The sequence below is a fragment of the Mustela lutreola genome, chromosome 11 (assembly GCF_030435805.1).
Source record: "Mustela lutreola isolate mMusLut2 chromosome 11, mMusLut2.pri, whole genome shotgun sequence".
Lineage (NCBI taxonomy): Eukaryota > Metazoa > Chordata > Mammalia > Carnivora > Mustelidae > Mustela > Mustela lutreola.
In genome coordinates this window covers 17,618,469-17,630,537 of record NC_081300.1, presented here as the reverse complement: position 1 = coordinate 17,630,537, position 12,069 = coordinate 17,618,469, and the positions used below count along the sequence as shown (strand labels likewise).

At 43.9% G+C, this 12,069-nt stretch overlaps 1 protein-coding gene across 4 annotated transcripts in view; it reads right to left on the bottom strand.

Annotated features, from left to right (window-relative positions):
- Positions 1–1,114: 1,114 nt before the first annotated feature.
- FECH (ferrochelatase) overlaps positions 1,115–12,069 on the bottom strand; it is a 32,474-nt gene continuing 21,519 nt past the window's right edge. For 3 of the 4 annotated variants that reach the window (XM_059139464.1, XM_059139467.1, XM_059139466.1), the window contains 5 exons: positions 10,323–10,421; positions 7,280–7,387; positions 6,682–6,846; positions 3,104–3,163; positions 1,115–2,630 (listed from right to left, as the gene is read on the bottom strand). In XM_059139464.1, coding sequence (XP_058995447.1) covers positions 2,496–2,630; positions 3,104–3,163; positions 6,682–6,846; positions 7,280–7,387; positions 10,323–10,421 — 567 coding nt within the window. In that variant the 3' untranslated portion in view covers positions 1,115–2,495. The remainder of the gene's footprint in view (positions 2,631–3,103; positions 3,164–6,681; positions 6,847–7,279; positions 7,388–10,322; positions 10,422–12,069) is intronic. The other variant, XM_059139465.1, reaches the window with a different exon arrangement.

Below are 12,069 nucleotides of genomic sequence, written 5' to 3'. Positions count from 1 at the left end.
GCCTGGGTGGCTCAGTGGGTTAAAGCCTCTGCCTTCAGCTCAGGCCATGATCCCCGGTTCTGGGATCAAGCCCCACATGGGGCTCTCTGCTCAGTGCGGAGCCTGCTTCCCCCCTCTCTCTGCCTGCCTCTCTGCCTACTTGTGATCTCTGTCTGTCAAATAAATAAATAAAATCTTAAAAAAAAAAAAAAAAAAGAACAGTCGTGGATTTTGTCCTACCACGTGTCCCCTCGAGTGCAACCCTTCCGCATCTTTGGTGAATAACAGTCCCAGGTAACCCTGCTCAGGACAACCCACGACATGAACACGGTTCCCAGGAACACCCTCAGCCTCTCACTACAAGGGCCCGTCTGGTCCCGCTCACAGTCAAGGATATGATTTCAGACAGCCCAGTCACTGTTGATTGGGAGGTTTCCTTAGCCAATGAGGGTTTTCAGATATCCTAGCAAGACTCCTGAATTGCAGGTGCCTGGGTGGTTCAGTCTGGTCAAGCATCAGCCTTCCGCTCAGGTCATGACTCCCCAAGGTCCTGGGGTCAAGCCCTACATTGTGCTCCCTGCTCCACAGACGCCTGCTTCTCCCCCTCCCACTCCCACCGCTTGTGCTCCCTCTCTCATTGTGTCTCTGTCAAATAAATAAATAAAATCTTTTAAAAAAAAGAAGAAGAAGAAGAAGACTCCTGAATTGGAGTTTTCTGTAACATCTGCATAATACAATCAAAGTGAAGCAGGCCCTTAGCAGATGTGCCGCAGGGAGAAGGGCTCTAAGCATATCCTGCCTTCCAGGGCCATCCCACTGACCCAGAGCATCTGCTCCACAGGGCGACAGTCACCTGGTCTACCTTGAAGTTAATCCCCCAAAACTGATGGAAACAGCCGACTATCCATGCCTTGCACCTTTCTCTGGAAACACAATCTACTAACAGGAAAACAAATTTGGAAAAAAATGCACCTGTTAATCAAACTTCAGAGCTGTTATCAGTGTGGGAAAATTATTAACTAAAATAGACGGCATGTTCCTTTTCTTGTATCCCAAAGTAAATTCCTCCTATTTAATAATTTTGATTATTAACTAACTTGCATTAGTTTTGATTTCACAGAGAGCACGGATCAAATTGTTAAAACCTTAATGATGTGATAATATTTATTAATATAGTAAATCCCAAATATAGAAGATCTATCACTCCTCTAACACTTCAGTTTCAGAACTGGCTTTAAAAACATCAAAGACATGCTCTTTTGAAGAACAAAGTTTTAGAGCTTGGAGGAAAGAGAAGGCAATCATTACAAGTTCATTACGGATCCATCAGAGATTTTTTAAACCCATTTAAATCCAGGTATAGGAGATCAGATTCTGATCTGACATTACTTCCACATTTTTAGAACAACTTTTCACTCATAAATTCAAGGTTACAGTAGCATTAAAAATATCCACAGGAAAGGAATGGCATGAGATATAACAACATGATTAATGGCTATTGCATTAGAGTGGTTATTTCTCTTTTCTCTACTATTCAAAGTTCTAGTGGGAGGGTTATATAATTTTATAATAAAAATTCTAAGTTAAGAAAGAATTCAAGATTACAAAACATAGCTAACTTTGTAAAATAATGCTTCAAACAAATAGGCAGAAAGAAGACATTCAACCAAAATGAAGATGTTCCACAGAAAGGTTCACTGGGTTCTGGGACAAGCTTTACAGCTGAAGCAAGTCGTGAGCATTTCCCGGCCTCCCCAGCCCTGGGGACAGGAAGCAGGGGGAGCCCCCTTTCCTGGTGGTGGCACCACAGAGCACGGATGACAAACGCTGGATTTCTACATGTTTATCAGCCTTGTGTGCCTGGGGAATCTTAAAGCGCTTCCAGAATCTGTACTTGATTTGGTTTTAGGGTGAAGAAAGTAAGGTTCACATGTTAAGTCCCCAAATGACAAACTAATTGTGACATCACTGGCAGGAACAGACATTATAGGCAACCACGCCACCTCACAGGCACTATGGGCCCCATGGGCTTAGGGAGAGGCCAGGTAACAGTTCCTTTTCAAATTATATTTCCTTTGCTCAACTACGTTCCCTTCAAAAACAAGGACCACCAACTATTTGCCCGAGACTGTAAACAGAGCTCATGCACGCTGACAGCCCACAACTATCCTTGCAGGGGTTTGGGGCAATAAAACCAAAATCTATATTTAAAATATGTGTGCATCTATTCAGATAAATTTTTAAAACTCATTTTTTAAATAGCCCAGTGGACATTCCAAACTGGTAACTCTACCCACAGAGGGGGACTATAAATGCTTACTGTACCGGCATACAAAAATAGAAAACCCCAATAAGGATTTCAGAGTCTGTTCTTCAAGAAATCACACAATTTGTGCCCAAGGGCTGTACAGATACCAGTGTAACTTTCTTTCTTGACCTCTAAATACATCTCCTCTGCAACAGGGGCATCTGGGGGTTGGGCATTTGCCTAATCCCACGGGGTCCTATGGCGGGGGTCACAGCTGCTGGCTGGTGAAGAAGGATTTAGTCTCCCTGCAGACAGGATTTACACAGAGCGGACAACTCAGAGTCAACTGCTTGGAGCACAGCTCGTTTGACTGGATGTGTGAGAGCACCAGATCGGCCAGGGCCTGCAAGACGGGCGACAAGAAGCAGAGATTCCTCAGAAGCAAAACGTCTGCTGTGTCCCCACGCATCCCCCGCCCCCATCTGCCCCAATAATCACTATGGCTGAGGGTTGCTTTTTTTATGTGAATTATGACTGCTTTGAACTGGATTCTCTAACATCTTCATTTCTTAAGGACCCTCGGCTTAGAGAAAAGTTAAAATAGAGATTTTAGAGGACATCCTCTTACCCTACATGCTAAACCCTGCCTCTGGAAGGCAGGTCTTAAATCTGTCATAGTTATAGATGGGTAGAAGTAAGAAAATTGGGGCTATGTAAAGGAAAAAGGAGCAAGAGTATAAAGAATTCGATTTTATTTTTGTAATTAATTGGAACTCAAAATGTTCTAATATGTGAGAAAACCAATATTCTGTAAGAGTTTCTCAGAGGATTTCTCTCTGATATGTTCTACTAAAATGGTTGTAACACTATAGATACCTTGGAGAACAATGGATTTCCATTAAGAGACTCTGCTCTTCTGATGTTTTCAACTCCACACTGAATCAAATGAGAAAAAGAAGGAAAAACACATACACGTTTTATTTTCCTTTTTTTTTTTAAAGAAACCGCTACAAAAAAATAAATAAATAAATGGACTTAGATGCATACACAGCTTAAAAGCCTGACTTCTAAAGTGTTCCCAGACGGCTCAGAAATGAAAACAGTCCTGGGCCCAGACACAGATGTTGATTTTCACCTCTGTTATCATAAAACTGCTCTCAATTTCTATTCCTTCCCCCACCCGACTACCTTCCCCATAGGTGCTCAATTTCTAAACCGTTTTCTGAGGCTGTATTTGACAGAATTCTCAAGGAACTCAAATCTGCTTACTGTTCTTTTTTTATTCTACCTTTCTAATACACACTTTGACAGGCTCTACCTAAGCAGAATGTTGCTTTAATTAAATAAATCTTTATGCCTGTTTTGATTCTAACTGCCAAAAGAGGTAGATTAATTTAAGGTATATTGAACCTAGATGGTTTCCAATGCAGAGTGGGGTTTTTAAATATATTCTTACATAGAAAAACCCAAAATAAAACCCGAGGACTGTTTTACTATCATCCTAGCTTCCCTCCAAATACCCAGTTGATTATCCCCCAAATAATTAAGAAATATCTAATTATTGTTCACTCAGGTAGCCAAAATCTTCTCTTTCCCTTTCCGAAATGCTGCGATGGCTTTTCAGTTGTTTCATCTTTTAAATTAACTTTAACCAGCATGGGAAAAATGGTGATTCAGCAAACACATAGTTCTCAACCCAAAAAGAAACTGTATTCACAGTGCTTGGGTGACTCAGTTGGTTAAGCGACCAACTCTTGATTTTGACTCAGGTCATGATCTCAGGGCCTTGAGATCAAGCCCCAATCGGGCTCCATGCTCAGCAGGGCGTCTGCTCAAGAGTCCCTCTCTCTCTCTCTCTCCCCTCCCTCTGTCCCTCCTGCCCCTGCCGCCCCCCTGCACGCATGTGAGCATGCTTGCAAACTCTATCAAATAAAAAATATATCTTTTTAAAAAGATAAAAGGAAAAAAGGAGACTATATACTAAAACTCCATGTGGAAGTCAGTGACAACAAGATAACCAATGCTGGCAGTGTTCTTGAACACTCTGGTTGGGAGAGTCAAAGGACACAACTCTGTAGGGCAATCTAGTAAAACATCTATCAACATTTAAATTCCATTTCTAGGAATTTTTTCTAAATGGGAAAAAAAAGAAAATGATGTTTATTACAGAGCAGTTTACGAAGTAAAAAGTTGGAAATATCTTAAATATATATTGATCAAGGATTCATTTAAAATAATTATGTAGATCTAATTACATTTATTGATTTAGGTCCATATAATATATTTTTAAGGGGAAAAAATGGTTACAAAACAGTATGAATAAAATACCATGCAAAAATGGTATTTTATTCATAAATATTCAGAGAAAAAGGGGACTTATTTTTATTAAAATATCAACATCTCTCAGGGTAAGATTTTTTTTTTTAAGGGGGGGGTCGCCTGGGTGGCTAAGTTGGTTAAGTGGCTGCCTTTGGCTCAGGTCATGATTCCAGGGTCCCGGAATCGAGCTCCGCATCAGGCTCCTTGCTCAGCAGGGAGCCTGCTTTTCCCTCTCCCTCTGCCTGCCATTCTGTTTACTTGTGCTCTCTCTCTCTGTCAAATAAATAAATAAAATCTTTAAAAAAGAGAGAGAGAGAGAGACAGTGGATGGGGAGGGGGAGGGAGAGAATCCTAAGCAGGCTCTACACTCAGTGCAGAGCCCAATCTCAAACCCTGAGATCAGGACCTGAGCCAAAATCAAGAGTCAGACACCCAACAGATTGAGCCACCCAGGCGCCCGTCTCAGGGGTAAGATTCTGAATGTGCCCTACTCTCTATGCAATACTTCTCTGAATTGTCTGAGCTCTTTATTATTATATTATTTATTTTGTATTACCAAAAAGCAATCATTTCATCTTAAGAAAAACTCCAAATTATTTTTTAAAGAAAGTCGTTTTAAACACAGTCTATTCTCCCAACAAAACAATGAAATAAACTGTAGCTAGACGGTTTTCTTTATTCTCTCTATGGTCTAATTTATTGGTCACTAATAATGCATTTGATTACTGAGGAATAGCTTCGGTTTAGTGATATTAATGAATGTGAATTATCATTCAACACAAACACAACTTACTTTCCAAACACACTGGAATGACCTATATTTGCACATCTCTTTTTAGCAAGTTCACAGTTAGTCAAGGTCAGGGTGGGATATGGAAGGCACCACTACATGAAATCCGCAGACAACCCTGCAACCTCACTTTAGCCAATTACAACTTCACCATAAATTCTGTATCAGAATATTGACAAGCAATTTATGCACCCTCTGACTTCCTCGGCATTTGATTGATGACCAGCATGCGTTGCATAAACACAAACCTGTGGGGCTGGGTGCTGGCCAAAGCTGTCCCCAACCCACTGTCACCCTGCCCCGCACCTGCCACCCAGTCCCGGAGAGGGTGAAGTATCCTTTGAGGCCGGGCCTCCATCAATCACGCATGCGAAGGACCAGGATCAGTTCTGGCAGAAGATGAGAGGGGGAAGCATTTCCTGGATCCTCGAGTTACCACCATTCCCCACAGAAACAATGCTATGAACTGGATTCAGGTCTCAGGCCGGCCCTCGAAAGCCGTGAGATGGGAGAACAGTAAGTTTTTCTCTGCTGTGAATGATAACTCACATCCATCTTAGATTACACGACACTAAGGACGGTATTTGTTATTTCAGCAATCAGATTGATCACAACACCGCCGCAAACAGCTAATTAAGTAAGTGTACGGAAGAGGTCAAGGGAATTAGCACACACACGGCTTCGCTGTTCATTCCACGGTCTCCTCCTAAATGACAAGGACTCTTCTATGCCTCAAAACCCACCAAGAACCCGTGTAAAAGCCCCAAGTAAAAGGCACCATCAGGCCAAGAAAAGGGATGATAGCACAATACAATTCTTTTCCTCCAAACTGGTGAGAAGGACAACTATTTTTTTCTAAAGAAAATGTAGTTTATCACTTCCAGGTAGTACAAGGACTCACACTGGACAAAATGATGTTGTCAGTAATGCCTGCGAACCAGGTGTCACACCGGAACAAAAGTGCTTCGCCACCGCTGGGCTGACATGGAACTACCCTGATGTGTGCAGATGAACTCAGGCTAAGTGTTACCCCGAATTAGGAGGCCACGGTACATGCAAAAGTTATAGCAAACAATGTAACGAAATTTTTTTTTTCAGTGTAGTTAACAAACTGTGTTCTAGTTTCAGATATACAATATAGTGATTCAACAGTTCTGCCTGTTACTCAGTGCTCATCAGGACAGGCTGTGCTCTGAACCCCTCCTCCTACTTCCCTCATGCCCCACCCACCTCCCTCTGCTAACCACTGAGCAATACTTTTAAATGATACAATTATATCATTGCAAAGACAGTTTCCTTTCAAAACAAATCACAGCTCCTGAATGGGATTAATAATCACACTCACCTCTTTAGCTAGAATTTGAGAGTACTCGATGTCCAGTTCATACAGCGTTTCAATGTGATCGCTGGTAAATGCTATTGGAACCAAAAGAATGTTCTTCCTTCCCCTCTCACAAAGCCCTCTGATAGTCTCATCTGTTTGAGGGCCCAGCCAGGGCATCGGACCAACCTGTGAGAAAGAAGAATGGAAGGCACACGGGGACCCACTTCTCCCTGTGTCTGTGGCACACCACAGCCCACTGCCCTGGACACACACACCCCTCCTGGTAAGAGCGAGGGCCTCGCTTTACATCTATGTTAGTGGCTTTCAGTATATCTGTATTAAGCTTGAATCCTTCTCGAAGTTGGCATAATATAAATACGTCACAGTTTCTGTCATTACAACAAAAAATAATACATTAAGTCAATGAAATTCAACTAGTCACTTGATTTCTTGTCCATTTCTTGTGCTGCTTGCAGAGTTCCTCTGCTTATGGTGAGCCGTCAGGTTAAAGAACATTTTGTGTATATGAAAGAGCCAAACCGAATCATTTTATAACCAAGTCCTAAAATAGACGTCCTTGGAATTGCTGACTGCCCTCAAGCGTGAGGAAACCACCTACCTTAGACTGCCACACCAGTCGGTAGGGGTTGGAGTAATCCAGCTTATCCATGACTCTCTGCACAGTGGCGCCCACCTCCTGAGGATAGGGGTCCCCTCTGTTGACCACCTGCAGCGGAGACACACGAGTGTTCAGTCGCCAACACAATGAAGGGTTCTAAGAGCTTCAGGCTGTGCTGTGAGGTGCTGTGATCCAGTGACCAGAGTCCCCCTTTTGTCTTCTGCACTAAAGATGATGCGATCTGAGCTCATTCGCCAAACGTTCCTTGGATCTCTGTCTTCAGAGGCCAAAGGAGAACAGCGTACTCATGCATCTCCAAGTACCTAGGAATATGCCAAATTCTACATCTGTGTTATTCATGGGGGGATGGGTCTCTCCATTCCCCATCTGAAGTAGGGAAAGCAGGACTGCGAGTGTTGTATGGATGGCGTATGGACCTACTGAATCCATGGGGCCAGTCAACACAGGGGCAAGTGCTGCTGGAGTAAGACAGAGGGGAGAAGCAGCACGGGGGTTCAGACTCCAGACTCCTCGAGAATACCACCTGCGCCTTCTAATCCCTTTCATTTCCCCATGCGCCACCCCCCCAGCAACAGACAGCAAGTTGAGTGCTCTGTGCACTGTTGAATGTCTGACTGGTCCTGACGCAGCAGCGTGCTAATACTCTTTAAAATGTTCAACAGGAATTTTATTTTTACTGCTTTAATATTTAGCTGTGCACGGGCACCCTAACCCCTTGCATGGCTTGATTGCTGCCCATACCACTTATTACCTCCTAACATACCGAACTATTTTCTTCTGTACTATGTTTATTATCTGTCCCCAGCCCTGCTCTCTGGGGGGAATGGCCTCTATTTTGTTCACTCCCATATCCTCTGACAGTGGAAGGAACAGTGCTTAGAATACAGTGGATAGAATAGTGCTCAATAAATATTGTTGAAATGAAATACTGATAAACTATTTTATGATATTACTAAAAGTTAGTTTAGAAACCATTAGAAACCTAAATACAGAATGAAGGAGGGAAATAGAAAATCACCATTAGAACAGCACAGAAATAAGTGCTATCGGCAAGATCTACTGGAGCATGCTAAAATTAGTGGGCAGAAGTCAAGGAACAAGAAGACATTTACGTAGTCTCAGAGTGTGTCACCTAAGATATTTGAAATTACAAGGAGAAAAACAGTAACCTTACAACATAGAAATCCAGCAGACACTACCTTACACAAATGGCTGAGGATGACATCGCCAGTGGTAGGGTGTCGTCATCATGTACCCCCACACCACGCACTGAGGACAGAGCACCCTGGGATGTTCTTCCCAGTGCTACAGAGCCTCAGTCGAATCACGGGGAAAGAGCAGACAGATCCAAGTGCAGGAGCATGCTGTGAAATGACTGACGTTCCACTAAATCAATCTTCAAAAGTATCAAGGTCGCGATCAGAGAGGGAAAGCATGAGGACTGTCACAGATTGGGGGACACTGACATGTGCCAACGAAATGTGACATGGGATGCTGGACTGGATCCCAGCACAAAAACGGACCGTTGTGGGAGAAGTGGTGGAGTCTGATCCACCTGGCGTTGGCTCAGGGCACCGCACGGCTGTTAGCTTCCTGGTTTGGGTCAGGAGCTATGGTTATGGACATGTCAGCAGGAGGGGCCATACGGGGAGGGTATATATGCAGGCTACCCTATGCTCTGTACTGTTTTTGCAACTTTGCCTAAAGTCTAAAATTACTTCCAAATAATGAGTCTTTAAAAAGTCATGAAGGAGGAAAAAGTCATTAGAAGCAAGCCCGGGGGAAAAGCAGAGCCCCCCTGAACAGACTTCTCCCTCACTACCCACTCCTCAGTCCCACAGCGGCCCTGGGCGGCACGCTCCGTCCCTGACGAAGGAAAGGGAAGTGCGGCGCGCGGTGAGGGAAGGGCAGGCAGCACCCGGAATCGTTCACGTAGAAAAATGTGTTTCCTCCGCTCCCGGTGCAAGAGCTTCCCCTTCGGACGTGGCCTCATCACACCTAGCACGGTGACGGTTACGGAAAGGAAGCGGGCGCAGCAGCGGGACGCACATCTGAAGAGGATTTGCATGACACCAGAAGAGAGGCTATGAACTTGTGAAAGTAAAATAGGCAGGCTTCCAGAAGAGAGAAATTTCTCTCCCGAGCCACCTACAGACCAACGGGCCCCGGGGGGTGGGGATGGCGGAGTGGAAAAGCTGTAAGGGCTCGACCCCAGTGACCAGCAGGTGGCAGTAAAGACCGATTAGAAGCGTGGCACCAGACAGGTTAACTGCATTAACTGAGGAGTTAAGCCCTAAATGGCACCTCCGAAGACCTCATTCTCCACCCCTCCGGCTTCAAAAGACCTGTTTTGGGGCACGATGATAGTCCTGAGCTGCTGAAACTGGTTGCTCACTCCATGCACATCTCCGTACCACCCAGCACCCTAGCGCGGGCATTCTCGTTTGCACATGCGCAACGAGGAGGGCGCGTGGAGGTGGTATTTCAGTGAACACCCAGCGTAACGTGAAAAACTCAGGAGCAACCAGATCACAAGGTGATATACTCCGTATTCACTTGCTAAAATGTGGGCTCTAGTCCTAGCAGATTAAAAACTGTAATCATTCCTGGAATTCAAATAGCCCCTACCCAGTCTTGATAAAAGAATGGGACCTAAGATAGTTCAGCGTGACTAGAGGCCCTCAGTGCTTGACTGACCCTGACATCAGATGAGCTCCTTCAGAGGGGCAGGCAAAAGCAGCCTTCCTCTACCTGCCGCCTGTACTGAAAATCCCTACTCATGAATACACCTTCCAGTTATCATTTCAAAGGGGGTTATTAGGACAATACCTATTCACAATATTATAATTTGAATTAATTATAATTAGGTTTCAAGAAAGGAGTCTAGTTAAAATGAGCACCTAGGTAAGTCTGAGATGCTAGAATTCATCCTTGTACTGGGCTCAGGGTGTTTGAGAAGCTGGGTCCTGCTTGCACATTCAGAAATCCTCTACCACTCATCCAACGAAACTCTCTTACTTACAGACATCGGCAGGGAGTGAGCCGAAAACAGAATGACCACCTCACTTCTCTTCTCAGGTGGAAAATGGTCCAGTTCTTTCACTATATGGTCTGCGAAGCACTGTGGGGACAGCAAGAAAGGAGGATGAGAAGGAGGCGGGAAGAGCAAAGTAGGAAGAAAAGAAAATATGTTTCAAATGAGAGCTATGACAAAAATCTCCTGGTAACCCTCAGAAACGGGAACTCTCTTTTTAAAAAATTGCAAACAGTACAGCCTCTTCTCGCTTTGGTTCATCATGAAAATGGCTCATAACGGTTTCAGGGGCCTAGGGAATTTGATGGGAAACTTCTGAAGCTCGCTAATGGCTCACTGAAAATGAGCGCTCTGGATCTGCTTCCCCTCGGGAGGAACAGGGCACACTTCCAGATGGAAAGAAGACACAGATGGGAAGGAGAAGTTGTTTTAAGACCTCTCATTTGCTCGGTTAGCAGGAAAACAGCTTACAGGCTCTTTCTAAATCTTCCTCAGTTTGGCTTTCAGGCCTATGACATTAAAATACATTAGACACAAATAGTAGAGGAATAAGAAAATACTATTCTATTTTTACGACCTTCTCCTTCTGAGCCCAGTATCCTCCCTCAGCCAGTCTTCGTAACAACCTTCATAACAACAGATGAGAGGTTGTCCAACTCTCATTAAATTCACAGAGGGGGGAAGAGGCAGCCGGCCTGGGGGCCATTCAGTCACATCTGGGGACCCAGGCTGCCAGGCAGGCCCCGCCTCCGCCTCCAAAGCTCTGTCCACCAGACCAGTTAATTCCCTCCGTCTAGTTGGCGCTTTCCGATCTACATCAATAGGTGCTGAAATACCCGATGTGAAGAGGCTTTCTTTCATCTTCTACTTTAATCATTCTTCGTCACTTAACTCAGAAAGCAAATGCTACGAAGGACATTAATGGGTCAATTGACAGAATCAGAATATGAATGTAGATCAGATGAATTTAAGTATCAACGGTAAATTTACTGAGATTGAATATTGGATCATGGTTATGGAGGAGAGGGTCCTTGCTATTTAGGTGTCAAGGGTGGTTTTACAGAGACAAGTTACTCTCAAAAGGTTCAGAAGAAAACTGTAGGCACACACATGTACAGAGTGTATCAGTGATGGAGTGGAATAAATGCTAGTAATCTGTGAATCTAGGCAAAGAGTCTAGTCCCTGCACTATTCTTAGTCTTGCGACTTTTCTGCATGTTTAAACTTCCAAATAGAAAGGTTTTTGAAAAATCATAAAGGATGATTTACCAGAACCACGTACCTTTGCGCTTGTTGGTATTTTGATATATCAGGGTTGATACTATAAGAAGAGCAAATGATTCCCTAATCAGCCCTGCGGTATTACTAATCTCTCCAACCCCTCCAAATCTGGTGACAAAATGCACGAAGGTACAAGTTGGTGCCCAGAGACTTTCCTTTCAAAATTTATACTTTATCTACAGAGTAAATATGATTAGATTAGATATAGATTTAAAAAAAAACAACAACAGTATTTTCTGGTGGTCTTGCAGTGCCTGGAAACGAAGGGTGCTCAGGAAGGATTGTGTTTGGACGGACAGCAGCCCGGGGAAGGAAACCCGCTGCGAAGCCTACATAAGAGTCTGAACCTGAAGCTATGTTTACTCCTTTCACCCCGGCAGCTCGCCACACAGCGCTATTAGGGATGGCAGTAGAGAAATGACAATTTCAAGTAATTACTACCTAAAACAAGTAG